The sequence below is a fragment of the Hypanus sabinus genome, chromosome 1 (assembly GCF_030144855.1).
Source record: "Hypanus sabinus isolate sHypSab1 chromosome 1, sHypSab1.hap1, whole genome shotgun sequence".
In the NCBI taxonomy this organism is placed as follows: domain Eukaryota; kingdom Metazoa; phylum Chordata; class Chondrichthyes; order Myliobatiformes; family Dasyatidae; genus Hypanus; species Hypanus sabinus.
In genome coordinates this window covers 36185482-36210477 of record NC_082706.1, presented here as the reverse complement: position 1 = coordinate 36210477, position 24996 = coordinate 36185482, and the positions used below count along the sequence as shown (strand labels likewise).

The 24996-nt window shown below is 41.3% G+C and overlaps 1 protein-coding gene across 1 annotated transcript in view; it reads left to right on the top strand.

Annotated features, from left to right (window-relative positions):
- gpat4 (glycerol-3-phosphate acyltransferase 4) overlaps positions 1–24996 on the top strand; it is a 100685-nt gene that overhangs the window by 13213 nt on the left and 62476 nt on the right. Inside the window, exon 2 of the mRNA XM_059967335.1 lies at positions 16948–17017. Within this exon, the coding sequence (XP_059823318.1) occupies positions 16948–17017 (70 nt within the window). The remainder of the gene's footprint in view (positions 1–16947; positions 17018–24996) is intronic.

Sequence of the window (24996 nt, the reverse complement as noted above, 5' to 3'; positions counted from 1 at the left end):
GAACTTATAGGTGTGACTTAAGTAGTTGGCAAGATGTTAAAGTCAATTATTTCGGGGTACTTGGAAGCACACAATAAAATAGGCTGAAGTTAGCATGGTCTTTGAGGAAATAACAGGCAGGATAAAAGAGTCAGTGGACATTGTTTACTTAGATTTTCTTAACACCTTTGACAAGGTACCATTTTTGAGGCTGTTAAATAAGATAAGAGCTCATGATATTGCAGGAAAGGCACTAGCATGGATAGAGGATTGATTGATTGACTGGCAGAAGGTGAAGAGTAGGAATAAAGGGGACCTTTTCTGCTTGGCTGAAGGTGATTCATGGTGTTCTGCAGCAGTCAGTATCAGGTCTGCTACTTTTCACAATGATCTGCAGGATGAAATTGATGACTTTGTTGCTAAGCTTGCAGATAATCCAAAGATAAGTGGATGAGCAAGCAGTTTTGTGGAAGCAGGAAGTTTACAGAAAGACTTGGACAGATTAGGAGATTGGGCAAAGAAGTGGCAGATTGTGTACAGTGCAGAAGGAATAAAGGCATAGACTATAAAGCAAATTCAGAAATCATAAGTGCAGAGAAACTTGGGAGTCCAAGTGCAGGATTCTCCGGTGGGTAACTTGCAGGTTGAGTCAGTAGTAAGGAAGGCAAATGCAATATTAGCATTCATTTTGAGTGAACTACAATGTAAAAGCAAGAATGTAATGTTGAGGCTTTATAAGGCATTTGTCAGACAACAATGGGTTGTAGAGAGAGAGCTTTTTGGCACATTGGCCTTCATAAATCAAACTATTGAGTACAAGAATTGGAATGTTATGTTGAAATTATGTAAGACATTAATGAGAACTAATTTGGAATATTATTTGCAGTTCTGTAAACTTACCTACAGGAAGGGTATCAATAAGATTGAAAGAACACAGAGAAAATTTACAAGGATATCTCTTGGACTTTATGACTTGAATTACAGGGAAATGTGGAGTAGGTTATGTCTTTATTGTCTAATGTGTAGGAGAATGTTGGGAGATTTCATAAGGGTACACAGAATTATGAGAGTGTATGAGAGGTTTTAAGGGGAACATAAAGGGGAAGCTTCACTCAGAGGGTGGTGAGAGTGTGAAATAAGCTGTCAGCAAAAGCGGTGGATGCAGTTTCGATTTTGACATTTAAGATAAGTACATGGAATGGAGGGGTCTGGTATGCCTAGCATTTACTGGCTCCGGGCCTGTACTTGCTGGAGTTAGAAGAACAAGGGGGAATCTCATTGAAACCTATCAAATTTTTAATGCCAAAATAGAATGCATACAGAGAGGATTTTAATAGTGGAAGAGTCTAGGATCAAAGGGCGTAGCCTCAGAATAGAAGAATACCCCTTTAGAAGAGATGGATATTTTTAGCCAGAAGGTAATGATTCTGTGAAATTCATTGCCACAGACAGCTGTGGAGGCCAAGTCATGGCATATATTTCAAAGCAGAGGTTGATAGGTTCTTGACTAGTAAGAGAGTCAAAACTTGCAGGGGAGAAAAAGAGGAGTAAAGTGGGGTTGGGAGGGAAAATAAATCAGCAACGATTGAGTAGCAGAGTAGATTCAACAGACTAAATAGCCTAGCTCTGCTCCTTTGGATTATGGTCTTGTGGACAGCAGATTTCTGAGCAAATGTGCTATCCTCAGCGTAGCCATTCCAAGCTATCTCAGGATGATTGAAATTATGCTTCAAAGACATCGTCAAAGCCTTAACTTCTATGCTAGCTCATGGGAAATCCCAGTGCTACGATAGAATCGAGCATTGATGAAACATGTGGAAACCAAGCACAAACAATGGAAAAGTGTTTGCAAGAGCTCTAACCACTCCCAGCTGTTTTGTCAAAAGCCACCTGCTTTACTTGTGGTAGTGTCTACATAAGCCACTTGGTACCCATGGAACTCAAAGGTGGGGCTGTTACTGAAGAATTTATTTTTATTGGGAGTCGCAGCATGGTAACAGGCCCTTCTGGGACCACGTACCCTCACCACCCAGTTACATTCATGTGACCTACTGACCTGTACACCTCTGGGATGTGGGAAGAAACCAGAGCACCCAGAAGAAATTCATGCAGCCACAGGGAGGAGTTCTACAGACCAAGTTAATAGCACCAATAGTTAATTGCAGTCAAAAACAAGCTTACTTCAAGTGTAGGGGTCTAAACAGACTCAAAGCATCAAATGAAATTTTAGTGGATGGATTAAATATTCATTCACCCAGTATGGAGTTCCTGGTCTGTCCTTGAATTACAAATGCAAAACTGGTGGCTGGTGAACTGTATGAGATAGCCTCTTTGTGTTCTGGGTCTACTTGACATAAAGACAAAATAGAAGAGAAATAATCAGCTCTTGAATATGGGCAAATGGTAGTGAGGATGCAGTAAGCAGAAGTGCGTGGATCAGTGTGGACTGGCAGTGTGATAACTGGTTGTGTTGTAGAGCATCCCATCGTACTGGGCAAGGTTTATATAAACATCCTTCTTTGATGTTTTTAAAGGGGTGGATTTGCAGCAGCAGTCCTTGATATTTTGTTGTAAGCAGACATTGAATATAAATAACCCAGTGACCAACAGGATCCAGCCACGGTGCCACATTTGTAACTCAGAATAGATTTATGCTTTGGATTGAATTTCTGAACCATTCCATGGCCTGTTAGAAGAAGGATTTAAAATCTGCCTATTTTTATCTGCAGACACTGCCTACTTTGGCTCAGTAATAACTGAGTCCTGATCAAGATTACTCACTGAAGTTGCAACCTGATAATCTGTTTAAACATAAATCAAAATTTAAATTCTGACATGAATGGTTCCTTAATGCTAGAGTTGCCTATTAAAAGGGGTGCCAAACTGGCGAAGCTGCAATATAGAACTCTATGCTAATACATACAAACAGCGTGATGGATTGGAAAAACCTAAGTGATCTCACAGTCAAAAGTTCAGAACAAAGCTCAAGTCATAATACATCTAGTTATGAATGCTTACGGCTGCTGTGCAGAAAAGCCTCCAAAAATATTCCATCCTCCATAACAACAGGTTGAAGCAACTGAGTGCCATAGATGAAGCTGAAGCATTGACATTTGCTTTCAGTCAGAAATGAAGGAAAGATGATCCATATTTTCATTCTCGTAAGATTTCTACCATCAAAGAAGCTAGTAGACAGCTAATTTGTTTCACTTAAAGTGGTGTTGAGGGGACTAAGCACTGAATGTAAATTCACTTATGGATGAGCAGGAGAGAGACCTGAGAAATCAGGGGGACATATTACAGTCAGTGTGAGTAGGTTTAGCAGTCAGGATAACTGGGACACAGCAAAGAGGTAGGAGAGACTGGTGGTTTGAACTATATTTCAGTGCAAGATGTTTAATACATGAGGTGGACAAGCTCATGGCATGGATTGGCTTTGTAAATATGGTTGACAAAAGAGCAGGACTGACTATTCCAGTTATAAGGTATTGGTGGTTTCAAAGCGCATTAAAGTGAATAAATCCCTAGGAATTGACCATGTGTCCCCTCAGACCTAGTGAGGCCCATCGGAGATATTTCCTTCATTTTTAGCCATAGATACAGTTCCAAAAAACTGGAGGGTGGCTAATGTGCCATCATTTAAAAAGGGCAGCAAAAACAAGCCAGGGAACTACAACCAGTGGGCCTGACGTTGGTGATGTGTAAGTTTATGGTGGGGTTCTGGGGGACAGGATATACTAACAGATTATAGCCAGTGGATGTAGTGTATCTGGACTTTCAAAAAGCCTTTGATAAGGTCCCACATAGGAGATTAGTGGGCAAAATTAGAGCACATGGTATTGGGGGTAGGGTACTGACATGGATAGAAAATTGGTTGGCGGACGGGAAACAATGAGTCCTTTTCAGAATGGCAGGCAGTGACTAGTGGGGTACCGCAAGGCTTGGTGCTGGGACCGCAGCTATTTACAATATACATTAATGGTTTAGATGAAGGAATTAAAAGTAACATTAGCAAATTTGCAGATGACACAAAGCTGGGTGGCAGTGTGAAATATGAGGAGGATGTTAGGAGAATGCAGGGTGACTTGGACAGGTCAGGTGAGTGGGCAGATGCAGTTTAATGTCATTAAATGCGAGGCTATTCACTTTGGTGGCAAGAACTGGAAGGCAGATTACTATCCGAATGGTGTCAAGTTAGGAAAAGGGGAAGTACAATGAGATCTAGGTGTCCTTGTTCATCAGTCACTGAAAGTAAGTATGTAGGTACAGCAGGCAGTGAAGAAAGCTAATGGCATGTTGGCCTTCATAACAAGGGGAGTTGAGTATAGGAGCAAAGAGGTCCTTCTGCAGTTGTACAGGGCCCTGGCGAGACCACACCCGGAGTATTGTGTTCAGTTTGGGTCTCCAAATTTGAGGAAGGACATTCTTGCTATTGAGGGAGTGCAGTGTAGGTTCACGAGGTTAATTCCCGGGATGGCGGGACTGTCATATGTTGAAAGATTGGAGCAACTGGACTTGTATGCACTGGAATTTAGAAGGATGAGAGGGGATCTGATTGAAACATATAAGATTATTAAGAGATCGGACACACTAGAGGCAGGAAATATGTTTCCGATGTTGGGGGAATCCAAAACCAGAGGCCACAGTTTAAGAATAAGGGGTAGGCCATTTAGAACGGAGTTGAGGAAAAACTTTTTCACCCAGAAGGTTGTAGATCTATGGAATGCTGTGCTTCAGAAGACAGTGGATGCTTTCAAGAACGAGTTAGATAGAGCTCTTAAAGATAGCGGAGTCAAGGGATATGGGGAGAAGGCAGGAACAAGTTAGTTTGTGGATGATCATTGAATGGCTGTGCTGGCTCAGTGGGCTGAATGGCCTACTCCTGCACCTGTTGTCTAACATTTGGATAGATGTGATTTGATTAGGGTTAATTTGCATGGCTTTGTGTATGGGAAATTGTATCTGATAATTTTATTAGATTTGTCTGTATGGACTTTAGCAAGGCCTTTGACGTGGCCCACAGAGTAAGCTAGTCTAGAAGGTTAGATCGTATGAAATCCAGGGAGAGTTAGTTAACTTGATTAATATTTGGCTTGATCATAGGGAGCAGAGGACCGTTGTTTCTCTTGAGTGGAGAGCTATGACTAGTAGTATGCCACAGGGATCATTGCAAAGGCCTTTGTTCACACTACATGATACTAAACTAGGTGGTAATGTAAATAGTGAAGAATGATATTATGAATTACTAGAGTATCTTGTTCAGCTTGATAAGCGAACCGAAGATTGTCAGATGGCGTTCAATCCAAATGAATGTGGGGTGTTGCATTTTCGAAGTCAAACCAGGGTCAGGTAGTAAATGGTAGTGCTTTGGGGAGTGCTGTGGAACAGATGAGAGCAAGCATTTAGTTTGCTGGAAGTGGTGGCTCGGGTAGACAGGCTAGCGAAGAAAGAGCTAGGCACATAGCTGTCATCAGTCAAGGTATAGAGTATGGGACATGATGTAACAGTTGTACAAGGCATCGATGATGTCACACTTTGAATTTTGCGAAAGGGTTTATTTTGGTCACCTGTTCTAGGAAAGGTGTTACTATGCTGGAAAGAGTGCAGAAAAGATTTCAGGAATGTTTCCTGGCTTCAAGGGACTGAATTGGGACAGTTTGGGAACGTGTTGCAAATTACTTGGACCATTTCTGATACTTTTCATTTTATTTAACTTTGTCTCTATTTCAGAAGACAAAAGCAGTGCAGATGAAGGGTCTTGACCTGAAGCATCAATTGTCCATTTTTCATGTGTAGATGAGTTTCTCCATAGTTTTTTTTGCTAGTGTACAGCTGCTTGTCCCTTCAGATTCAACTGGAGCCGATGTAAATACACATGAATTGATAGATGCCCTTGATGTGATTTTAAGGTTTGATCTGACTTTTAATTGCACTTTAAAATTATTTTTAATTTTCAGTAATGCTAGCTGAATTAATTTTTTGAATAGAATGTTTTCCCATATTGCTCCCAGCCAAAGGGAATGTAATGTACAGGTATATCTGACAAGGTTTAAAAAAAACGAGAGGCTGGCTAATTTGATTGTAGCTTCAATATGCTGTGTAATTCAGTGCATTTAGCTATTGCAATGAATGTGTGTGGTGAGGCTTTGATTATTAATTGGAATCAAAGAAGAACCTTGAGTATTTTCCCTTTTCATGTTCTCTGATATTGTCACTTATCCTGTAGTACTGTATTCCTAAATTGTAGGACTGTTAATTGTGGATGGTTTTGAGAAATGTAATCCTTCAGAAAAGAGATCGTTGAAATGTTTGAATCTGGAGGCGACATTCATAAATGATGCTTTTGGTACTAATTGCCTGGAGACAATAATATGCTGTTCTGTGTTTATGGTGTATGAACAAGCATCTCAGCCCACTATGTTAGCATCAGACACAATGCTGAAAATGCCTATACATCACCCATATCCCTCTATTTCCGATCTTGCGTGTCTACTTTTTAGCCTCTTAAACACCACTGTCATATCTGCTTCCATCACTCCACACAGCGACCTGTTCCAAGCACCCACCATTCTATTAAACAAAAACAATCTTGCGCATATATCTCCTTTAAATTTTTACCCTCTCACTTTAAAATACATGTCCTGTAGTACTTGACATTTTTACCCTGAGAAGAAGTTTCTTATAGTCTTATCTATGCCTCTCGTAATCTTATAAACTTCTTTTCGGTCTCCAGCACTCCAGAGATGGATAGATTCAAAGTGCATTTATTATCAAAGAATGTATAAATTATACAACCTTGAGATTTATTTGCTTATAGGCAGTCACAAAGCAAGGAACCCAAAAGAACCTGATTTAAAAAAAACAATGTACAGAGAGAAAGAATGTAACAATTAAACAAACCAGCAAACAATAAAAGCGAGCAACAGCAGCATTCCGAGCAATATTGACATTAAGGATAGATAGTGAGTCAAAGATGTTTTAGGTATAAAACAGAACATTTCTCTGAGATATAAAGCATATATGAAGTTGAATGAAATGTGAAGTCTAGAAATTGGTTTATTTGTTACATGCACTGAGGTAGCCTGCTACCTTGATACATGTGCTTGTCTTGCATATTGTTCATACGGAACAATGTATCACACAGTGCAGTGAGGTGGAACTAGGTAAAGCAATAACTGCAGAATGATATGCCAGCAAGGAGGACTCTCCCTTCTACCTGAAGAGCAGGTGCTTTGTCTGGCTGCAGCTGTTGTGAGGGAGACACCAGCTAGGGGCAACCCATGTAAAGCTGCGGGACCTGGTAACATACCTGGTTGGTGCTGGGGGATTGTGCAGCTCAGTTAACTGAGATCTTCAACATCTCTGGATCGGTCCACTGTGCCCTCAAGCTTCAAAGTGGCCACCATCAATTTTTACCAATTTTTACAGGAGTACCATTGATAGTGTCCTGACCAGCTGTACCTCCGCCTTGTGCAGGAATTGCAAGGGATCTGGCAGCAAGTCCCTATAAAGGATTGTGAGGACTACTCAGAGGATCTTAGCATTGTCAGTGATCCCTTCCATCCATCCAACAATCCCTTTGACTCCCTACCATCATCCAGGGGGTACTGTAACATTAGGACAAGCACTGTTAAGATGGGAAGCAGCTTCTTCCTCTGGACCGTGAATCTACTAAACTCCCTTTCACCGCCCATCTCATTATGTATGAAGTGCCAGTAGTGTTATACTGTTTATTTTTTTAACTTGTATCATGTTAATTTATTTGAGGTAATATTACTTAGTGTTATGTGTGTGAATTATATGTACTATGTTGTGCACCTTTGTCAGAATGTTGATTTGATTGCCAGTATACATGTATACAATTGAATGACAATGAACTGAACTTTAACAGCTACAGTGAAAATGCAGTGCAGGGATTATGCAATCGCCATTTAAATTGCTGCTATCACTAGTTAAACCCTTTATTTTCTGGATTTCAATTCGTCTGGTATCCCTGCTTGTCCAGGACAAATTCAAAGATTCTGAACAGCCATTCAGTTTTTACCGTTACTTCCCGCAAACCCAGAATGTATCCTATCTGCACTGGTTGACTTGAGTACTGCCTTTATCTTGAGTTTTCTCTTTATCTAATAACAATATTTAAATTCTGTTCTGTCTTCCTATTCCTGCTATGTTGAATGCAATGATTGTCGTTTCAATTGTCTACCACAACTCACCTTGACTTCTCAAAATTTGGTCTTGACTATTCCAACAAAACCTATAATATCATTTTGAGGAGCAGGAATGTTAAAGACCTCTGAATATTCATCAGTTTCTGATAATCAGCCTTTCAAGTTTGTACAGTTCTATGTAGTGATCACCTAGTGAATGTTAACGAAGTTTCTCTCTCTCTAGGGATGCCACCCGGACTAGCACTCTCTTTATTACAGATTTCCTGTCACTAAAGTGTTTTGTATCTTACTGTTACATTCATATTCTTCTAATTGAATCTTCTCCTGATAGATTATCTATAACACATCTTCAGCTGCCTGTCTAAGCCAGCATCACCATTATTTGCTCCATTTCTCTCTCCTGGGTTCAGTCATATCATATGCATTCCCATTGTTCTCACCACCTCTTTTTTTCTGCAGATGCTCGTTTTCGAAATTTTCTGAGATATCAAAACCCCACCCATAATAAAGAGATCCAAAATGATTATCTTTACTGCCAAATGAAGCAGTGAAAGATTTTTTTACAACCCGAGAGTAGTGGGATGTTTTCTCATGCTAGATTGACACCAGAAAGACAGTTTCAAGAACATGTGATGTTGGATGATATGTTCTGAATATCTTGCAGACTGGGTGTACACATTAGTATTTGGATATAAAAGATTACAATAATACCGGTTTGGATACTATTGGTGGGGATGACCTACCAGGAACAAGCTGCAGTGGTCCTGTCTCTGGCACTGAGGTTGGACCCTTGACTAGGAAGAGGAGGAGGTAAGAGAAGAGAGCGGTATTGATAGGGGATTCTATAGTCAGGTGGGCGGATAGGAGATTTTATGGGGAAGATCGGGAGTCTCGGATGGTATGTTGCTTCCCTGGTGCCGGGGTCCGAGACATCTCAGATCGGGCGCAGGTTATTCTCAAGAGGGAGGTCAAGAATCCAGATGTTGTGGTCCATGTAGGGACCAATGACGTGGGTAGGATGAGTGAGGGGGTCCTGCGTAGGGAGTTCAGGGAGTTAGGTGCGAAGCTGAAGAGCAGGACCTCCAGGGTAACAATCTCAGGATTGCTACCTGTGCCACGTGCGAGTGAGGCAAGGAACAGAAGGATTATAAAGATTAATACATGGCTGAGAGGATGGTGCAGGAGGGTGGGCTTCAGGTTTGTAGATAATTGGGCTTTGTTCCAGGGAAGGTGGGATCTGTTCCGAAGGGACGGTTTACACCTGAACTGGAGCGGTACTAACATTCTTGCAGGGAAGTTTGCTAGTGCTTCTTGTGGGGGGGGGTTTAAACTAAATTTGCAGGGGGCGGGGATCCAGAATGTGAGGGAGGATAGCGAGAGGAAGATTAAAGGACAGGTGGGGACTACACGGTTCTGGAATATTAAGTGTGTAGTAGAGGAAGGTGGGGCAGAACAAGTGATAAGGAGGACTCATGTGCAGAGGGATGGGGTCTGACGGAACATGGAATTAAATGTGTTGAAAGAATAAGTAAATTTAGGAAGGACAACAAAATTCTAGGGGCGTATAGCCCGATGGGAGTTCGGGGAGCTGGGTTAAGCATAATAGGCAGCAATTCAAACAGAGAGAGGAGAAATGGGTTACAAATTCTATATCTGAATGCACGAAGTGTCAGAAATAAGGCGGATGAGCTTGAAGCCCAGGTGCGCTTCTAACTATGATGTTGTTGGGATAACGGAGATATGGCTGCAGGGAGATCAGACCTGGGAAATGAATGTACAAGGGTATACGTGCTATCGTAGGGACAGAAATGTGGGCAGAGGGGGTTGGGTGGCCCTGTTGGTGAGGAATGAGATTCAGTCCTTTGCAAGGGGGGACATAGGGTCAGGAGAAGTAGACTCTGTGTGGATAGAACTGAGGAACAGTAAGGGCAAAAGGACCCAAATGGGTGTTGTCTACAGGCCACCAAACAGTAGCATGGATATTGGGTGCAAGTTGAATAGGGAGTTAACACTGGCATGTGGCAAAGGTAATGTCGCAGTAGTTATGGGGGATTTCAACATGCAGGTGAACTGGGAGAATCAGGTTGGTGCTGGACCACAGGATAGGGAGTTTGTAGAGTGCCTACAGGATGCATTCTTGGAACAGCTTGTACGAGAGCCGACCAGGGACAAGACTATTCTGGATTTAGTGTTATGTAATGATAAGCGATCTTGCAGTAAAGGAGCCATTAGGAGGTAGTGATCACAATATGATAAGCTTTTATCTGCAATTTGAGAAGGATAAGGGCAGCTCGGAGGTGTCAATGTTGCAGATGAACAGGGGAAACTATGGAGCCTTGAGGGAGGAGCTGGCCAAAGTTGACTGGACGGATAGCCTAGCAGAAAAGACAGTGGAACAGCAATGGCAGGTATTCTTGGGACTAATGCACAAGGTGCAAAATCAGTTCATCCCCCAGTGAAGGGGGGAAAGGGGCCACAGTAGTTGACAAAGGAAGTCAGAGATTGCATCGCATTAAAAAAAAGGAAATATGATAGAGCTAAGGTGAGTGGGAAGACAGATGATTGGGAAGTTTTTAAGGAACAACAGAACTTAACTAAAGAGACAATACAGGGAGAAAAAATGAGGTACGAACGCAAGCTAGCCAGGAATATAAAGGAAGATAGCAAAAGCTTTTTTAGGTATGTGAAGAGAAAGAAGATAGTTAAGAACAATGTTGGGCCCTTGGAGAATGAATTGGGTGAAATTATTATGGGAAACAGAGAAATGGTAGAAGAATTTAATGAGTACTTTAGATCTGTTTTCACTAAGGAAGACACAAGCAATCTCCCAGATGTATGGATGGGCCAAGGACATAGGGTAACAGAGGAAATGAAGCAGATTGACATTCGGAAAGAAACGGTGATGAGAAGACTAATGGGACTGAAGGCTGACAAATCCCCAGGTCCAGATGGTCTGCACCCTAGGGTACTAAAAGGAGGTGGCCCTGGAAATTGCGGTTGCATTCGTAATCATTTTCCAATGTTCCTTAGATTCAGGATCAGTTCCTGATGATTGGAGAATGACTAAAGTTACCCCACTTTTTAAAAAAGGAAGGAGGGAGAAAACAGAGAACTATTGACCTGTCAGCCTGACATCGGTGGCGGGAAAGATGCTAGAGTCCATTATTAAGGATGAAATAGTGGCATATCTAGATAGCAGTGATAGGATTGGGCCGAGCCAGCATGGATTTACCAAGGGTAAATCATGCTTGTCTAATCTGTTGGAGTTTTTCAAGGATGTAACCAGGAAGTTTGACGGGGGAGATCCAGTGGATGTAGTGTACCTGGATTTTCAGAAGGCATTTGGTAAGGTCCCACATAGAAGATTGGTGGGTAAAATCAAAGCTCAGGGCATTGGGGGGGGAAGGCATTGACATGGATAGAAAAGTGGTTGGCAGATAGATAGCAAAGGGTAGAGGTGAATGGGTGTTTCTCGGAATGGCAGGTGGTGACTAGTGGGGTGCCACAGGGCTCGGTATTGGGACCACAGCTGTTTACCATTTGCTTTAACGATTTGGATGAAGGCATAAAATATAACATCAGCAAATTTGCTGATGATACTAAGCTGGGTGGCAGTGTGACATGTGATGAGGATGTTAGGAGAATTCAGGGTGACTTGGATAGGCTGGGTGAGTGGGCAGATACTTGGCAGATGGAGTTTAATGTGAATAACTGTGAGGTTATCCATTTTGGGAGTAAGAACAGGAAGGCAGATTATTATCTGAATGGTGTAGAGTTGGGTAAGGGAGAAATACAAAGAGATCTCGAAGTCCTTGTTTATCAGTCACTGAAGGTGAATGAGCAAGTGCAGCAGGCAGTGAAGAAGGCTAATGGAATGTTGGCCTTTATTACAAAGGGAATTGAGTACAAGAGCAAGGAAATCCTCTTGCATTTGTACAGCGCCCTGGTGAGCACACCTGGAGTATTGTGTACAGTTTTGGTCTCTAGGGTTAAGGAAGGACATCCTGGCTGTAGAGGAAGTGCAGCGTAGATTCACGAGGTTAATTCCTGGGATGTCTGGACTGTCTTACGCAGAAAGGTTAGAGAGACTGGGCTTGTACACGCTGGAATTAAGGAGAATGAGAGGCGATCTGATTGAAACATATAAGATTATTAAGAGATTGGACAAGATAGAGGCAGGAAATATGTTCCAGATGCTGGGAGAGTCCAGAACCTGAGGGCATGGTTTGAGAATAAGGGGTAGGTCATTTAGGACAGAGTTAAGGAAAAACTTCTCCCAGAGAGTTGTGGGGGTCTGGAATGCACTGACTCGGAAGGTAGTGGAGGCCAATTCTCTGGATGCTTTCAAGAAGGAACTAGATAGGTATCTTAGGGATACGGGAATCAAGGGATATGGGGACAAGGCAGGAACCGGGTATTGATAGTAATTGATCAGCCATGATCTCAAAATGGCGGTGCAGGCTCGAAGGGTCGAATGGTCTATTTCTGCACCTATTGTCTATTGCCTATTACAATAATAATACTATTTAGAAATATTATTTCTCAGTTGTCTTTTTAAAAGCTTGCTATTAATAATTTTTGAACATATTTTCTAAAATGCTTCATTTACTTATCATTAATCTCTGCTCAAAATCCCCATGGCACACAGAAGAATTTTTTTAGAAAATTATCACCAATTTGGGCATACACTCTCAAACATTTCATTGCCCCGATTTACAGCATTATGAAATATGCCATATGAAATGTGCTTTTGGATTCCTTACTAATAGTCAACTTCTAAGCTTTGGAGAGAAAAGGGAATGGTCAGGGAGGGAGTGGCATTTGTGACAGTGACTTAAGCCAGTGATTTAACCTTCCCAACATTTGAGAATTTCTTGTCAAGGTATTAGACATTCTGGGCACAATGTTAGATACAATGTAAGAATTTACAGGGCTGGTTCCTTTTTGTGTTTTTTTTTCTCCATTTGGTCATCTAAGGTATGAGTATCCTTTTATTGATCTGGGATCATTACCTAGACTGTATCTAGACAGGAAAGCTTTTTTTTACTGTTTTAATATTATACCTCTCAATGATTAATTTTTAATCCAACTGAGCTAAAACACTTCCTTGACTCATTAAAATTTGCTTCTTTCTAATTGTATGTCCTCACAATTGATAATTCTTTCATTACTTTCCACAACGACACAAATTTCAATGACAATTTCTCAACTATTCTGTGTAAGAAATTGGTCCATTGTTGTTCCAAGGAACTAGATATGCTATTGTGTTATTACTTGTCTGGCTGGAAATATACTGATGGCAAACGCTTTCTCAAGTGTTTCAAGTATTCTAGTCTCATTAGATGATTGTTGTTCCTTCCTTTTCTCTGCTCCTTCACCCCACCCAAGGTTTCAGTGTATTTGCAATGAGCTATTATTGCTTTATCTACTTGCACAGCTGGATGATAATGATGGTGAAAATATTTGAAGAGGAATTATCTCTGAATCTAGACCAGCATTCCACCCTCGACTTATACCGCACACAATAAACAGTGAACTGGTCATTCAACACAAATAAAAAAAGCCAATGAACTGGGTGGCATGGTAGTGTAGCGGTTAAGATAACGCTACTACAGTGACAGCAACCCAGGTTCAATTCCCGCCACTGTCTGTCAGGAGTTTGTGCATTCTTCCTAGGACCATGTTGTTTTCCTCCAGGTGCTCTGGTTTCCATCCCATTCCAAAGACGTACAAGTTCCTAGGTTAGTTGGCCACGTGTTGTTACTAGACAGCATGGTTTCATTGTGCCAGAAAGTACTGTTAATTTGCTGTGTCTCTAAGTAAAAATTATAAAATAATTATTTTGTGGAATCTTGTGCGTGAATGGTTTTTGTTCTTTGTCTCTGAGAGGTATGCTGAGTTCAGGTATCAAAAACAAGAAGGCATAATTTTAAATGAGAGGTAGGAGTGGATCAGAGTGGTATGTTTGTTTTAAGCATAGTGTGGTTGCTATTTGGAATGTGCCATCAACTGAGGTGGTGAAATTGGATGCAGTCACTATATTTAAGAGGCAGGAGGATAACTGTAAAAGGCCAGAAAGGTCAGCATGGACATGGTGGGCTGACTGTTATGTTTCTGTGCTAAATGACTCTGACCTTTTCAAAGCTCATGGTGCAATAGTATTTTACAATAATCTGAATTGTAGAGTTCATCTTGGGGTTTACTGTAGTTCATTGAGCCTAGTCATGATTTGTAATATTTACCCACTGTTCAAAGTACATGTATCTCACCATATACAACTCTGACGTTCATTTCTTTGAAAGTATACTTAATAAATCAATAATAGATTAATAACCATAATGGAATCAATGAAAGACTACATCAGTTAGGTGTGCAGAAAGCAACAAACTGCAAATACAAAAAAAATAAGCAATAAATATCATGAAAATGAGATGTGGAGTGTTTGAAAATGAGTCCATAGGTTGTGAGAACATTTTGGTGATGGGCAAGTGATGTTTGGTTCAAGACCCTGATGGTTGAAGGGTAATAACTGTTTCAGAACTTGGTGCAAGCCCTGAGGATCTTGTAACAACTTTCTGATGACAGCATTGAGAAGAGAACATAACCTGGGTGGTGGGGGTCCCTGATGATGGATGCTGCTTTCCTGCGACAATGTTCCATGTAGATGTGCTCAGTGGTGGGGAGGGCTTTACTCGTGATGGGCCCTGTATAACTGTTACAAGACCGAAAGCAGTGAGCATCCAGTCAGCATTCTCTGTCAGCTAATATATTTACTGTCTTGGCTTCGAATTCTTGCTGTTGTACTTGGCTGATAGGGAACGCAACTTTGCAAGCTGCACAAGTAAGAAATGGGAGAGCAACCTCTGAGCCAAGGTTTCATTTGCACTATTTATGGACAGGTTGTTCTTGTCAGTTTCAAAATTCTTTTCTCCAATGCTGTGATTAATTGAAGTATCAATTGTCCAGCATTCTTAGAACAGTGAGGGATTTGCAGCTGTGAGGATTCCAAAATGTTGGAACTCCACAGTTGTTAAATTGCTTCACTGGGGGTGGTGGCTATTTATTGCTGAGATTATGTTGTGCCATCAATGTTTAATGTTGAAATACATCCAGGACTTGTAGGTAAAGTGATTCTGAGCCATATAGGTCAGAAACGTTTGATGTCAGGTCTTCACCGAATTCCCTGATCTCAGTCAGGCTGATGGCTTCTGGGCCTGCTGCTTCTGGGCTGTGGGTAAATCACCCAAGGTTCCCTTTCTTGAACACTTTTCAGTGGTATTCTGTGCAGAAAATATGTTGTTTATCTATAAGATAAAGGCAGAGTAGGACGTGACTATGTCATTATGCAACAAATGGATTTAAATTAAAAACAATGCAAACTCTGTCATTGTATGACCTTGAAGATAGATTTATTTTTAACACTGATTAACTGATTCATCAAATGCATCAATGCCTTTGCGTGGAGCAGCAGTTGTCCGTAGTACATTAGATGGACAAGTGCTGCCATAATCTTGTAGCAAGTATGGAACCATACAGTGCCTAGCAAAACTCAGTATGGAATATCTCTTGGCACACAACATGCTGGAGGAACTCAGCAGGCCAGGCAGCATCTATGGAAAAGAGTAAACAGTTGACGTTTTGGTCCAAGGCCCTTCATCAGGACCAATATCTCTTGACCAGTTTCTTTCTTTACAAGTTAGGATTGTCACCAAATTCCTGCAGATGTAGTATTGAAAGTATCCTGACTGGTTGTATCATCATCTGGTACAGCAATTCAAATGCACGGGAACATAAGAAGCTGCAGAGAGAAGTGGACTCTGCCCAATACGTTACTGGCATATCCCTCCCCACCATCGATCATATTGAGAGGAGGCACTGTCTCAAGAAGGTATCATCTACTGTTGAAGATTTACCACAATTCAGGCTATACCATCTATTCACAACTATCACCCAGCAGGAGGTACAGAGCGAAAGACCCATACCCACCAGGTTCAAGGTCAGCTCAACCATTTTGTTTTTGGATTAACTGGCAAAGCCCTAATTGCCAATTGGGTTTAGCAACACTATAGCCACTCTGGAATTTTTTTCTTCATGTAAGAATTGTATATAATTTATGTTTAATTTGTTTCTCTTATGAATGCTTCTTATATGATGCTGTGTGCCTGTGATGTTGCTGCAATTAAGTTTTATGTTAAGCCTGTGGAATAGTGCATTTGCCAATAAACTCTACTTGATCTTTTCTGAAAAGCAGATCTTTGCATATTACCAAGTTGTGTAAGTTCAATCACGGGACAATTTATAGTGATCACTTAACATACTAACCAGTGTGTCTTTGGACTGTAGGAGGAAACCTTCGTGCATGGGTAGGAATGTACAAACTTGCTGAGAGAGAATACCAGAATTAAACTCTGAGCTGTAATAGCATTGCTCTAATCACTACACCACCATTTATTCATGTTGAGCAGAAACGATGGAGTTAGGCATTGCTATATCGTTGATCAGTAAGAATTGAGTATATATGTTCTTACCTAGAAAGCCAACGTTAAGCAGCATCTATGGAAAGAGAAAGACTTTACATTTTGAGTTTAAGATCCTTCATCAGACCTTCTGATTAATACTACCAGTTCCAGTAGATTTGGGGCCTGGTCAGTAGTTAAAACACAATGTTTAAGCAGATGAAATCTCTGCCTTGGTTTTCTACCTTTGTAATTGTTTTGTCAATCTAAGTGTCTTTGCAACAGATCTTTGTTTTCATTATGGAACAGTTGTCAGTGGATGTCTCTGTTTTATTTTTCAGTGGGCAACACTGCGAATAGAAAGAGGAGCCCGTGAAAGAAAGCACCTGATCTATAAGACTAACTCTAATGGTAAGTGCCAGATGCTAAATGGACTGCTATTTTGACAATGTGTTGCTTTGAAGAAACAAGGACTTATCAATTGAACAATCTTTAAAGTTAGAGGTGGGTAAATCGAAAGCTGAATTTGATTGATTTGTGCGGGAGTTTGGTGTTCTGTTCAATGATGAGGAATTAGGTACCAAGTCAGACTGAATATTGAATTTGTAATAATTAAGGAATGTGCAGTGTATCACTCAGTGATTCTCATGTTTATACTGCATATGAGTTCAGTTGGTTTTGAACCTTTCCCAAAACTATGAGTCATCGAATTATATTGTTATGAGACTGCTCACCTCATGAAATCATGGCAAGCATCATTGGTTCATTCCTGTTCACTGCTCTAATCCTGTTGATCTGACTGTTTTCTTATTCATTCCCCTTTGTTGAAGACACTGGCTTGATCCAATTCCAGTGAATTCCATTTTGAATTCCACTTTATTAATTTTTCAGAATCAGGGCTTTGGATAAACCAATCTTTCCTACCCATCCTTAATTGCCTTTGTGCATTTTGTACATGATACGCTCTGTCACTGCTACCTTCTGACGTGTTCTTTATGTGACTGGATCATTTGAGTTTCTGATCAGTTAGGTCACTTAGGATGTTGAATACCATTGAATGTAAGGAGTAAATGGTGAGCCTTTATCTGGAGATCGTATTTATTTGGCTCCGAGCCATACAACATGAAAACAGGTCCTTTGGCCCACCTGGTCCCTAGCAGCCAAGACTCCCAAAGTGCCTACATTTGGCCATATTCCTCTAACCTTTCCTATCCATGTACTTGACAAAGCACCTGCTTCAATCGTTTCCCCTGGCAGCTCATCTCATGTCAAAAATAATCTTCAACTATTACCCTTTGCTTCCTACCATCAAGCTAATTCCTATCCAATTAGTTAGCTCCCCATGAATCTCATACAATCTAACTTTCCATGCAGCATACTGTATGAAACTTTATCAAAAGCTTTACAAAAGTCTTTACAGGCTATGTCTTCCACCTTGCCCTCATTGATCTTCTTGATTAATACCTTAAAAAAAACTAATCAAATTTATAAGATGTGAACTCCATGTTGATGATCCCAAATCAACTCCTGTCTTTCCAGTAGCTAAATCATACTCCATTTTTAAAAAATCCAGCAAGGTAAGTAATTTCAGAAGGATGTTGCTGGGACCTGAAGGCTTGAGGTATAAGGATCCATTGCATAGGCTGAAACTGTTTCCCCTTAAACATAGGAGGTTAATGGGTGACCTTGGAGGTTAATAAAATCATGAGGGACATAGAAAAAATTGATGATCACCAGATTTTCCCAAGCTGGTAAAGTCTAAAACTAGAGTACATAGATTTAAGGTGAAAGATTAGACTGTCAAAACATGGAGCAGCGATCACAAACTCCCACAGACTCGATGCTCCTGTGATGTCAGCCTCTGAGGCTGATGCACCACTGCTGGAGCCTCTGGTGGGTTTGACCTGCTGGTGGAACAGAGTAGATGCTGAGAAAACATCATGTCTGCAAGATTACTTTTTTTTGAAGATAACTATAACAGATTGTCGCATAATATGTCTCCTAGTTTGGACAGCAGTTCCTAGATGTTTGACACAGATTTTTGCCTAGGCTGGGTGCAATTTTTGTTATGTTTGAACTCATTGCTGAGGCCAATGCAGGGTGACCTGTTTCATTTTATTCTTTATTGGGTTTATGGTATATTGGAGTAGTATGGTGATGATTTAAAGTCAACCAAATAATTTCTGTCCTTGTAAAGAGCACCAAATTTCTTGGTGTTCTCCTGGCTAAGAATCTCACCTGGTCCCTCAATACCAGCTCCATAGCAAAGAAAGCCCAGCAGCGTCTCTACTTTCTGCGAAGGCTGAGGAAAGTCCACCTCCCACCCCCCCATCCTCATCATATTCTACAGGGGTTGTATTGAGAGTATCCTGAGCAGCTGCATCACTGCCAAGTTCGGAAATTGCACCATCTTGGATCGCAAGACCCTGTAGCGGATAGTGAGATCAGTTGAGATCATCAGGGTCTCTCTTCCCGCCATTACGGACATTTACACTACACGCTGCATCCACAAAGCAAACAGCGTTATGAAAGACCCCACGCACCCCTCATACAAACTCTTCTCCCTCCTGCCGTCTGGGAAAAGGCACCGAAGCATTCAGGCTGTCATGACCAGACTATAACAGTTTATAACCATATAACAATCACAGCACGGTAACAGGCCATCTCGGCCCTCCTAGTCCGTGCCGAACTCTTAATCTCACCTAGTCCCACCTACTCGCACTCAGCCCATAACCCTCCACTCCTTTCCTGTCCATATACCTATCCAATTTTACCTTAAATGACACAACTGAACTGGCCTCTGCTACTTCTACAGGAAGCTCATTCCACATAGCTATCACTCTCTGAGTAAAGAAATACCCCCTCGTGTTTCCCTTAAACTTCTGCCCCCAACTCTCAAATCATGTCCTCTCGTTTGAATCTCCCCTACTCTCAATGGAAACAGCCTATTCACGTCAACTCTATCTATCCCTCTCAAAATTTTAAATACCTCGATTAAATCCCCCCTCAACCTTCTACGCTCCAATGAATAGAGACCTAACTTGTTCAACCTTTTCTTCCCCCAAGCTATCAGACTCCTCAATCCCCAGAGCCTGGACTGACACCTTACTGCCCTATTGTCTTGTTTATTATTTATTGTAATGCCTGCACTGTTTTGTGCACTTTATGCAGTTCTGGGTAGGTCTGTAGTGTAGCGTGTTTTTTTCTGTGTTGTTTTTTACGTAGTTCAGTCTAGTTTTTGTACTGTGTCATGTAACACCATGGTCCTGAACAAAACATTGTCTCATTTTTACTGTGTACTGTACCAGCAGTTATGGTCGAAATGACAATAAAAAGTGACTTGACTTGAAATGTATTCTTTTTCACATTGCCTTTGCGCCTTTTGTTCAGAACTGCAAATCTGTTTGCAGGTCCTTGTACTATAGACTAATGGGACTATTAAGTCAAGTTGATTCAGAGGGACCATCAAGAAACAAAATAGGAACAGCTTCCCTCTGTTTACTCTATCTAAACCAGTTATAATCTTCTTCACCTCTGAAATTTCATCTCACTTTTTTTCCTGAAGGAGAAAAACCTCAGCTTCTCCAAGTCTCATTACAATAAGACATCTCATTCTGGGAATCAATCAGCACCTTCTCTAGAACTTACACACTGTGCAGTAACTAGAACTAAACATACACTTCAGTTGTGCTTGTATTCAATGTCCTGATTTGACACATTTTAATTCTGTTTATAGGTTCCATATGCTTCAGTAACCAGTCTCTCCAAATTTTCTATGACATTCAAGAACTTATATGCTTATACACTTAGACCTTCAGTTCGGGCACTGAGTTAAGAACTGCAATTTAACCTGTATTGTCTCTTTTTTTAATCTGCCATTATATGGTACGTATATCTTCGCGATATTAAATTTCATCTGTCACTTATTTATCTATTCAGCCAGCCTCTTGTTTGCTCATTGTCTATTATCATTATATTTACCATTCGCTATACTTCCAAATTTTGTATCATCTGTAATTTGGAAATTTTGTTCGAGCTACCTATGTTCAGTCAGTAATAGATATCAACAACAGCAGTGGTCTCCAGTACTGACACCTTGTGAGCAACAACCCTATACTACAGCTATCTTTCTGCTGGTGATCATTAATTTTGCAAGCCTCAGTCTTGCAGTAATAAGCTTGGGTGAAAGGTGAAGAACGAGTGTAAGGGGAAAGCACTGTGGGTAGTTGAAGAAGGCGGAATCATGAGAGGTGATAGGCAGCTGGAGGAGGAGGCAGAGTGAAACGAGTTCTCCAACTTCCGGTAATTCCCTCCCCCTCCCTTCCCCAATCCTAGTTTCCCTCTCTCATGATTCCGCCTTCTTCTTCTACCCATAGTGCTTTCCCCTTACATTCCTTCTTCACCTTTCCTGCCTTTTCCCTCCCTGCTTTCCCTCCCCCACCCCTTGATCTTTCCCCTTACTGGTTTTTCACCTGGCACCTACCAGCCTTCTCCTTCCCACCCTCCCCCCACCTTCTTTATAGGGCCCCTGCTCCCTCCCTCTTCAGTCCTGATGAATGGTTTCGGCCCGAAATGTTGACTGCTCGTTTCCACAGATGCTGCCGGACCTGCTGAATTCCTCCAGCGTGTTGTATGTGTTGCTTTGACCTCAGCAACTGCAGTGTACTTTGTGTTAATGTTCTAACAGAGAAGGCACCATTAGAATATTGGTTGTGGTGCGCGTGGAGTACCATGGTAGTTTAGTGGCTAGCGCAATGCTATTACAGCTCAGGGTTTCATAACATACATAACATAAGAGATAGGAGCAGGAGTAGGCCAATCAAGCCTGCTCCGCCATTCAACAAGATCATGGCTGATCCAATTTTAACTCTAGTTATCACCGAATCCCACAAGGCAACAGTGCCAACCAACAGGGCACCATGACGCCCATTTTATTTTATTATTCATCCCACCCAAACCCATGTGATCACCCGGGGGGAAAAAAAAACGAATTGCCAATTGAGGAGAAAAAATCTGGAAAATTCCTCTCCGACCCATCCAGGCTATCGAAAACTGGCCCAGGAGATCACATGGCTGATCTAAACCTAGCCTCATGTCCACTTACCTGTTCGCTCACCATATCCCCTAATGCCATTTTTATCCAAGAAAATGTCTATCTCCGTTTTGAATTTATTGAGTGTAGTAGCTTCCACAGCTCTCTGGGGCAGTAAATTCCACAGCCCAACTACCCTCTGAGTGAAGAAATTTCTCCTCATCTCAGTCCTGGAACGGCATCCCCTTATTTTAAGATTATGCCCCCTAGTCCTAGTTTCACCCATCATTGGGAACATTCTCCCCGCATCCACCCGATCAAGCCCTTTCACAATCTTATATGTTTCAATAAGATCGCCTCTCATTCTTCAGAACTCCAATGAGTAGAGTCCCAATCTACTCAACCTCTCATCATACATCAACCCACCCATCCCCAGAATTAACCTAGTGAACCTTCTCTGCACTGCCTCGAGAGCCAGTATGTCCTTTCTTAGATACGGACACCAGAACTGTACGCAGTACTCCAGGTGTGGTCTCACCAATACCCGGTACAACTGCAGTAAGACCTCCCTGTTCTTATACTCCATCTCCCTAGCAATAAAAGCCAGCATTCCATTGGCCTTCTTGACCACCTGCTGCACTTGCATACTAACTTTTTGTGTTTCCTGCACCAGGACCCCCAGATCCTTTTGCACAGAAGCACTTTCCAGTTTCTCTCCATTTAGATAATAAATTGCTCTATTATTTTTCCTGCCAAAGTGCAAGACCTCACACTTGTCAGTATTATATTTCATCTGCCAAATGTCTGCCCAATCACTCAGCCTATCTATGTCCCCCTGCAGGGTTTCAATGTACTCCGCACTCATTACACTCCCTCCTATCTTTGTGTCATCAGCAAACTTCGATACATTGCACTTAGTCCCTTTCTCCAAATCATTAATATAGATTGTAAAGAGTTGGGGTCCCAACACCGACCCCTGCGGAACACCACTAGTCACCAACTGCCAGTCTGAGAATAAACCATTTATCCCAACTCTCTGTTTTCTGTTAGAAAGCCAATCCTCCACCCATGCCAGAATATTATCCCCAATCCCATGATTTTTTACTTTAAGTAATAACCTTTGGTGTGGCACCTTGTCAAATGCCTTTTGGAAGTCCAAATACACCACATCCACTGGTTCCCCTTTATCTACCCTATATGTTATGTCCTCAAAGAACTCCAACAAATTTGTCAAACATGACTTCCCTTTTGTAAAGCCATGCTGATTTTGTTCTATTAAGCTATGTTTATCCAAATGCCCTGTTACTGTTTCCTTAATTATCGATTCCAACATTTTGCCAACCACAGATGTTAGGCTAACTGGCCTATAATTCCCAGCCTTCTGTCTATTGCCCTTTTTAAATAAAGGAGTTACATTAGCATTTTTCCAATCTGCCGGGACCATTGTCGAGTCCAGCGAGTTTTGAAAAATTATCATAAATGCATCCACAATCCCGACAGCCACTTCCCTTAAGACCCTAGGATGCAAGCCATCCGGTCCAGGGGATTTATCCACCTTCAGTCTCATTAATTTATCAAGTACCATTTCCTTGGTGATTTGAATCGTAGTTAGCTTCTCTCCCCCTAGCCCCCTGTTTATCCAGTGTTGGGATATTTTGAGTGTCCTCTACTGTAAAAAATGATACAAAATATTTGTTCAGCGTTTCCACCATCTCCATGTCCCCTACCATTAATTTCCTGGTCTCATCTTCTAGGGGACCAACATTTACTTTAGCCACCCTTTTTCTTTTTATGTAACTATAAAAACTCTTACTATCTGTTTTTATGTTTTTCACCAATTTACTTTCATAATCTATCTTCCCCTTCTTAATCAATCTTTTTGTTATTTGCTGCTGATCTTTAAAAGCTTCTCGATCTTCAATCTTCCCACTAGATTTAGCTACCTTATATAACTTTCTTTTTAGTCGTATACTTTGCTTTATTTCTTTACTTAGCCACGGATAACTATTTTTTCTTTTACACCCTTTTTTTCTTCAGTGGAATATATTTTTCTTGATAGTTGTAAAATAACTCCTTAAATATACACCACTGATCAAGTACTGATCTACCCTTTAATCTATTTTCCCAATCCATCTTAAGCAATTCCGCTCTCATACCATCATAGTCTCCTTTATTTAAGCTCAGTACGCTTGTTTGAGATCCAACCCTCTCATCCTCTAATTGAATATGGAATTCGACCATGTAATGGTCACTCGTTCCAAGGGGATCTTTTACTAGGACATTTTTTATTAGTCCTGTCTCATTACACAGGACCAGATCTAAGACTGCTTGCCCCCTTGTCGGCTCAGTAACGTATTGTTCAAGGAACCCATCCCGAATACACTCAATTAACTCTTCTTCAAGACTGCCGTGTCCAACTTGATTAGTCCAGTCAATATGAAAGTTAAAATCCCCCATAATTATAGCTGTTCCCTTATTACAAGCCCCAACTATTTCCTGATTTATGCTCCGACCAACAGAGTTACAGCTGTTTGGAGGCCTATAGACTACTCCCACCAATGCTTTTTTCCCTTTACTATTTCTTATTTCTACCCAAATTGTTTCGTTATCCTGATCCTTTGAGCCAATATCATTTCGCTTTATTGCAGTGATTTCTTGCTTTATTAACATAGCCACCCCACCTCCTTTTCCTTCTTTTCCTTTTCCTTCGGAGTGCAGAGTTCCATTCCAACTTCATCTGTAAGGCATCTATACGTCCTTCCTGTGGAATACGTGGGTTTTCTCTGGGTGCTTCGTTTTCTCCCCACAGTCCAAAGACATACTGGTAGGCAAATTGGCCATTGTAAATTGTCCTGTAGTTAGGCTTGGGTTAAATCATGGGTTGCAGGGTGGTGTGGCTCGAAGGGTCTATTCTGCTCTGTACATCAATAAAGATCTCCCTCCCCTTCCTCGATTTCTCGGTCTCCAACACTGAAGACAGGTTATCTCCTGATATCCTTTGTTCTCACAGCTCCCTGGGCTATACCACTTCCCACCCTGTCTCCTGTAAAAATGCCATCTGCTTCTGAGTCTTGATGAAGAGTTTTGACCCAAAACATTGACTGTTGACTCTTTTCCATAGATGCTGCCTGGCCTGTTGAGCTTCTCCAGCGTTTTGTTTTGTGTTGCTTAAATAAATACAAGGCCATGGCAATTTGTGGAGGAAGGGAATCAGAAATTTTGGATGTTTAGCAACCCAGAGATTTAGATTAACAGTCAGAATGCTAGAGTTCAGTCCCACAAAACAATGTCAAGTCAAGTCACTTTTATTGTCATTTTGACCATAACTGCTGGTACAGTACATAGTAAAAATGAGATA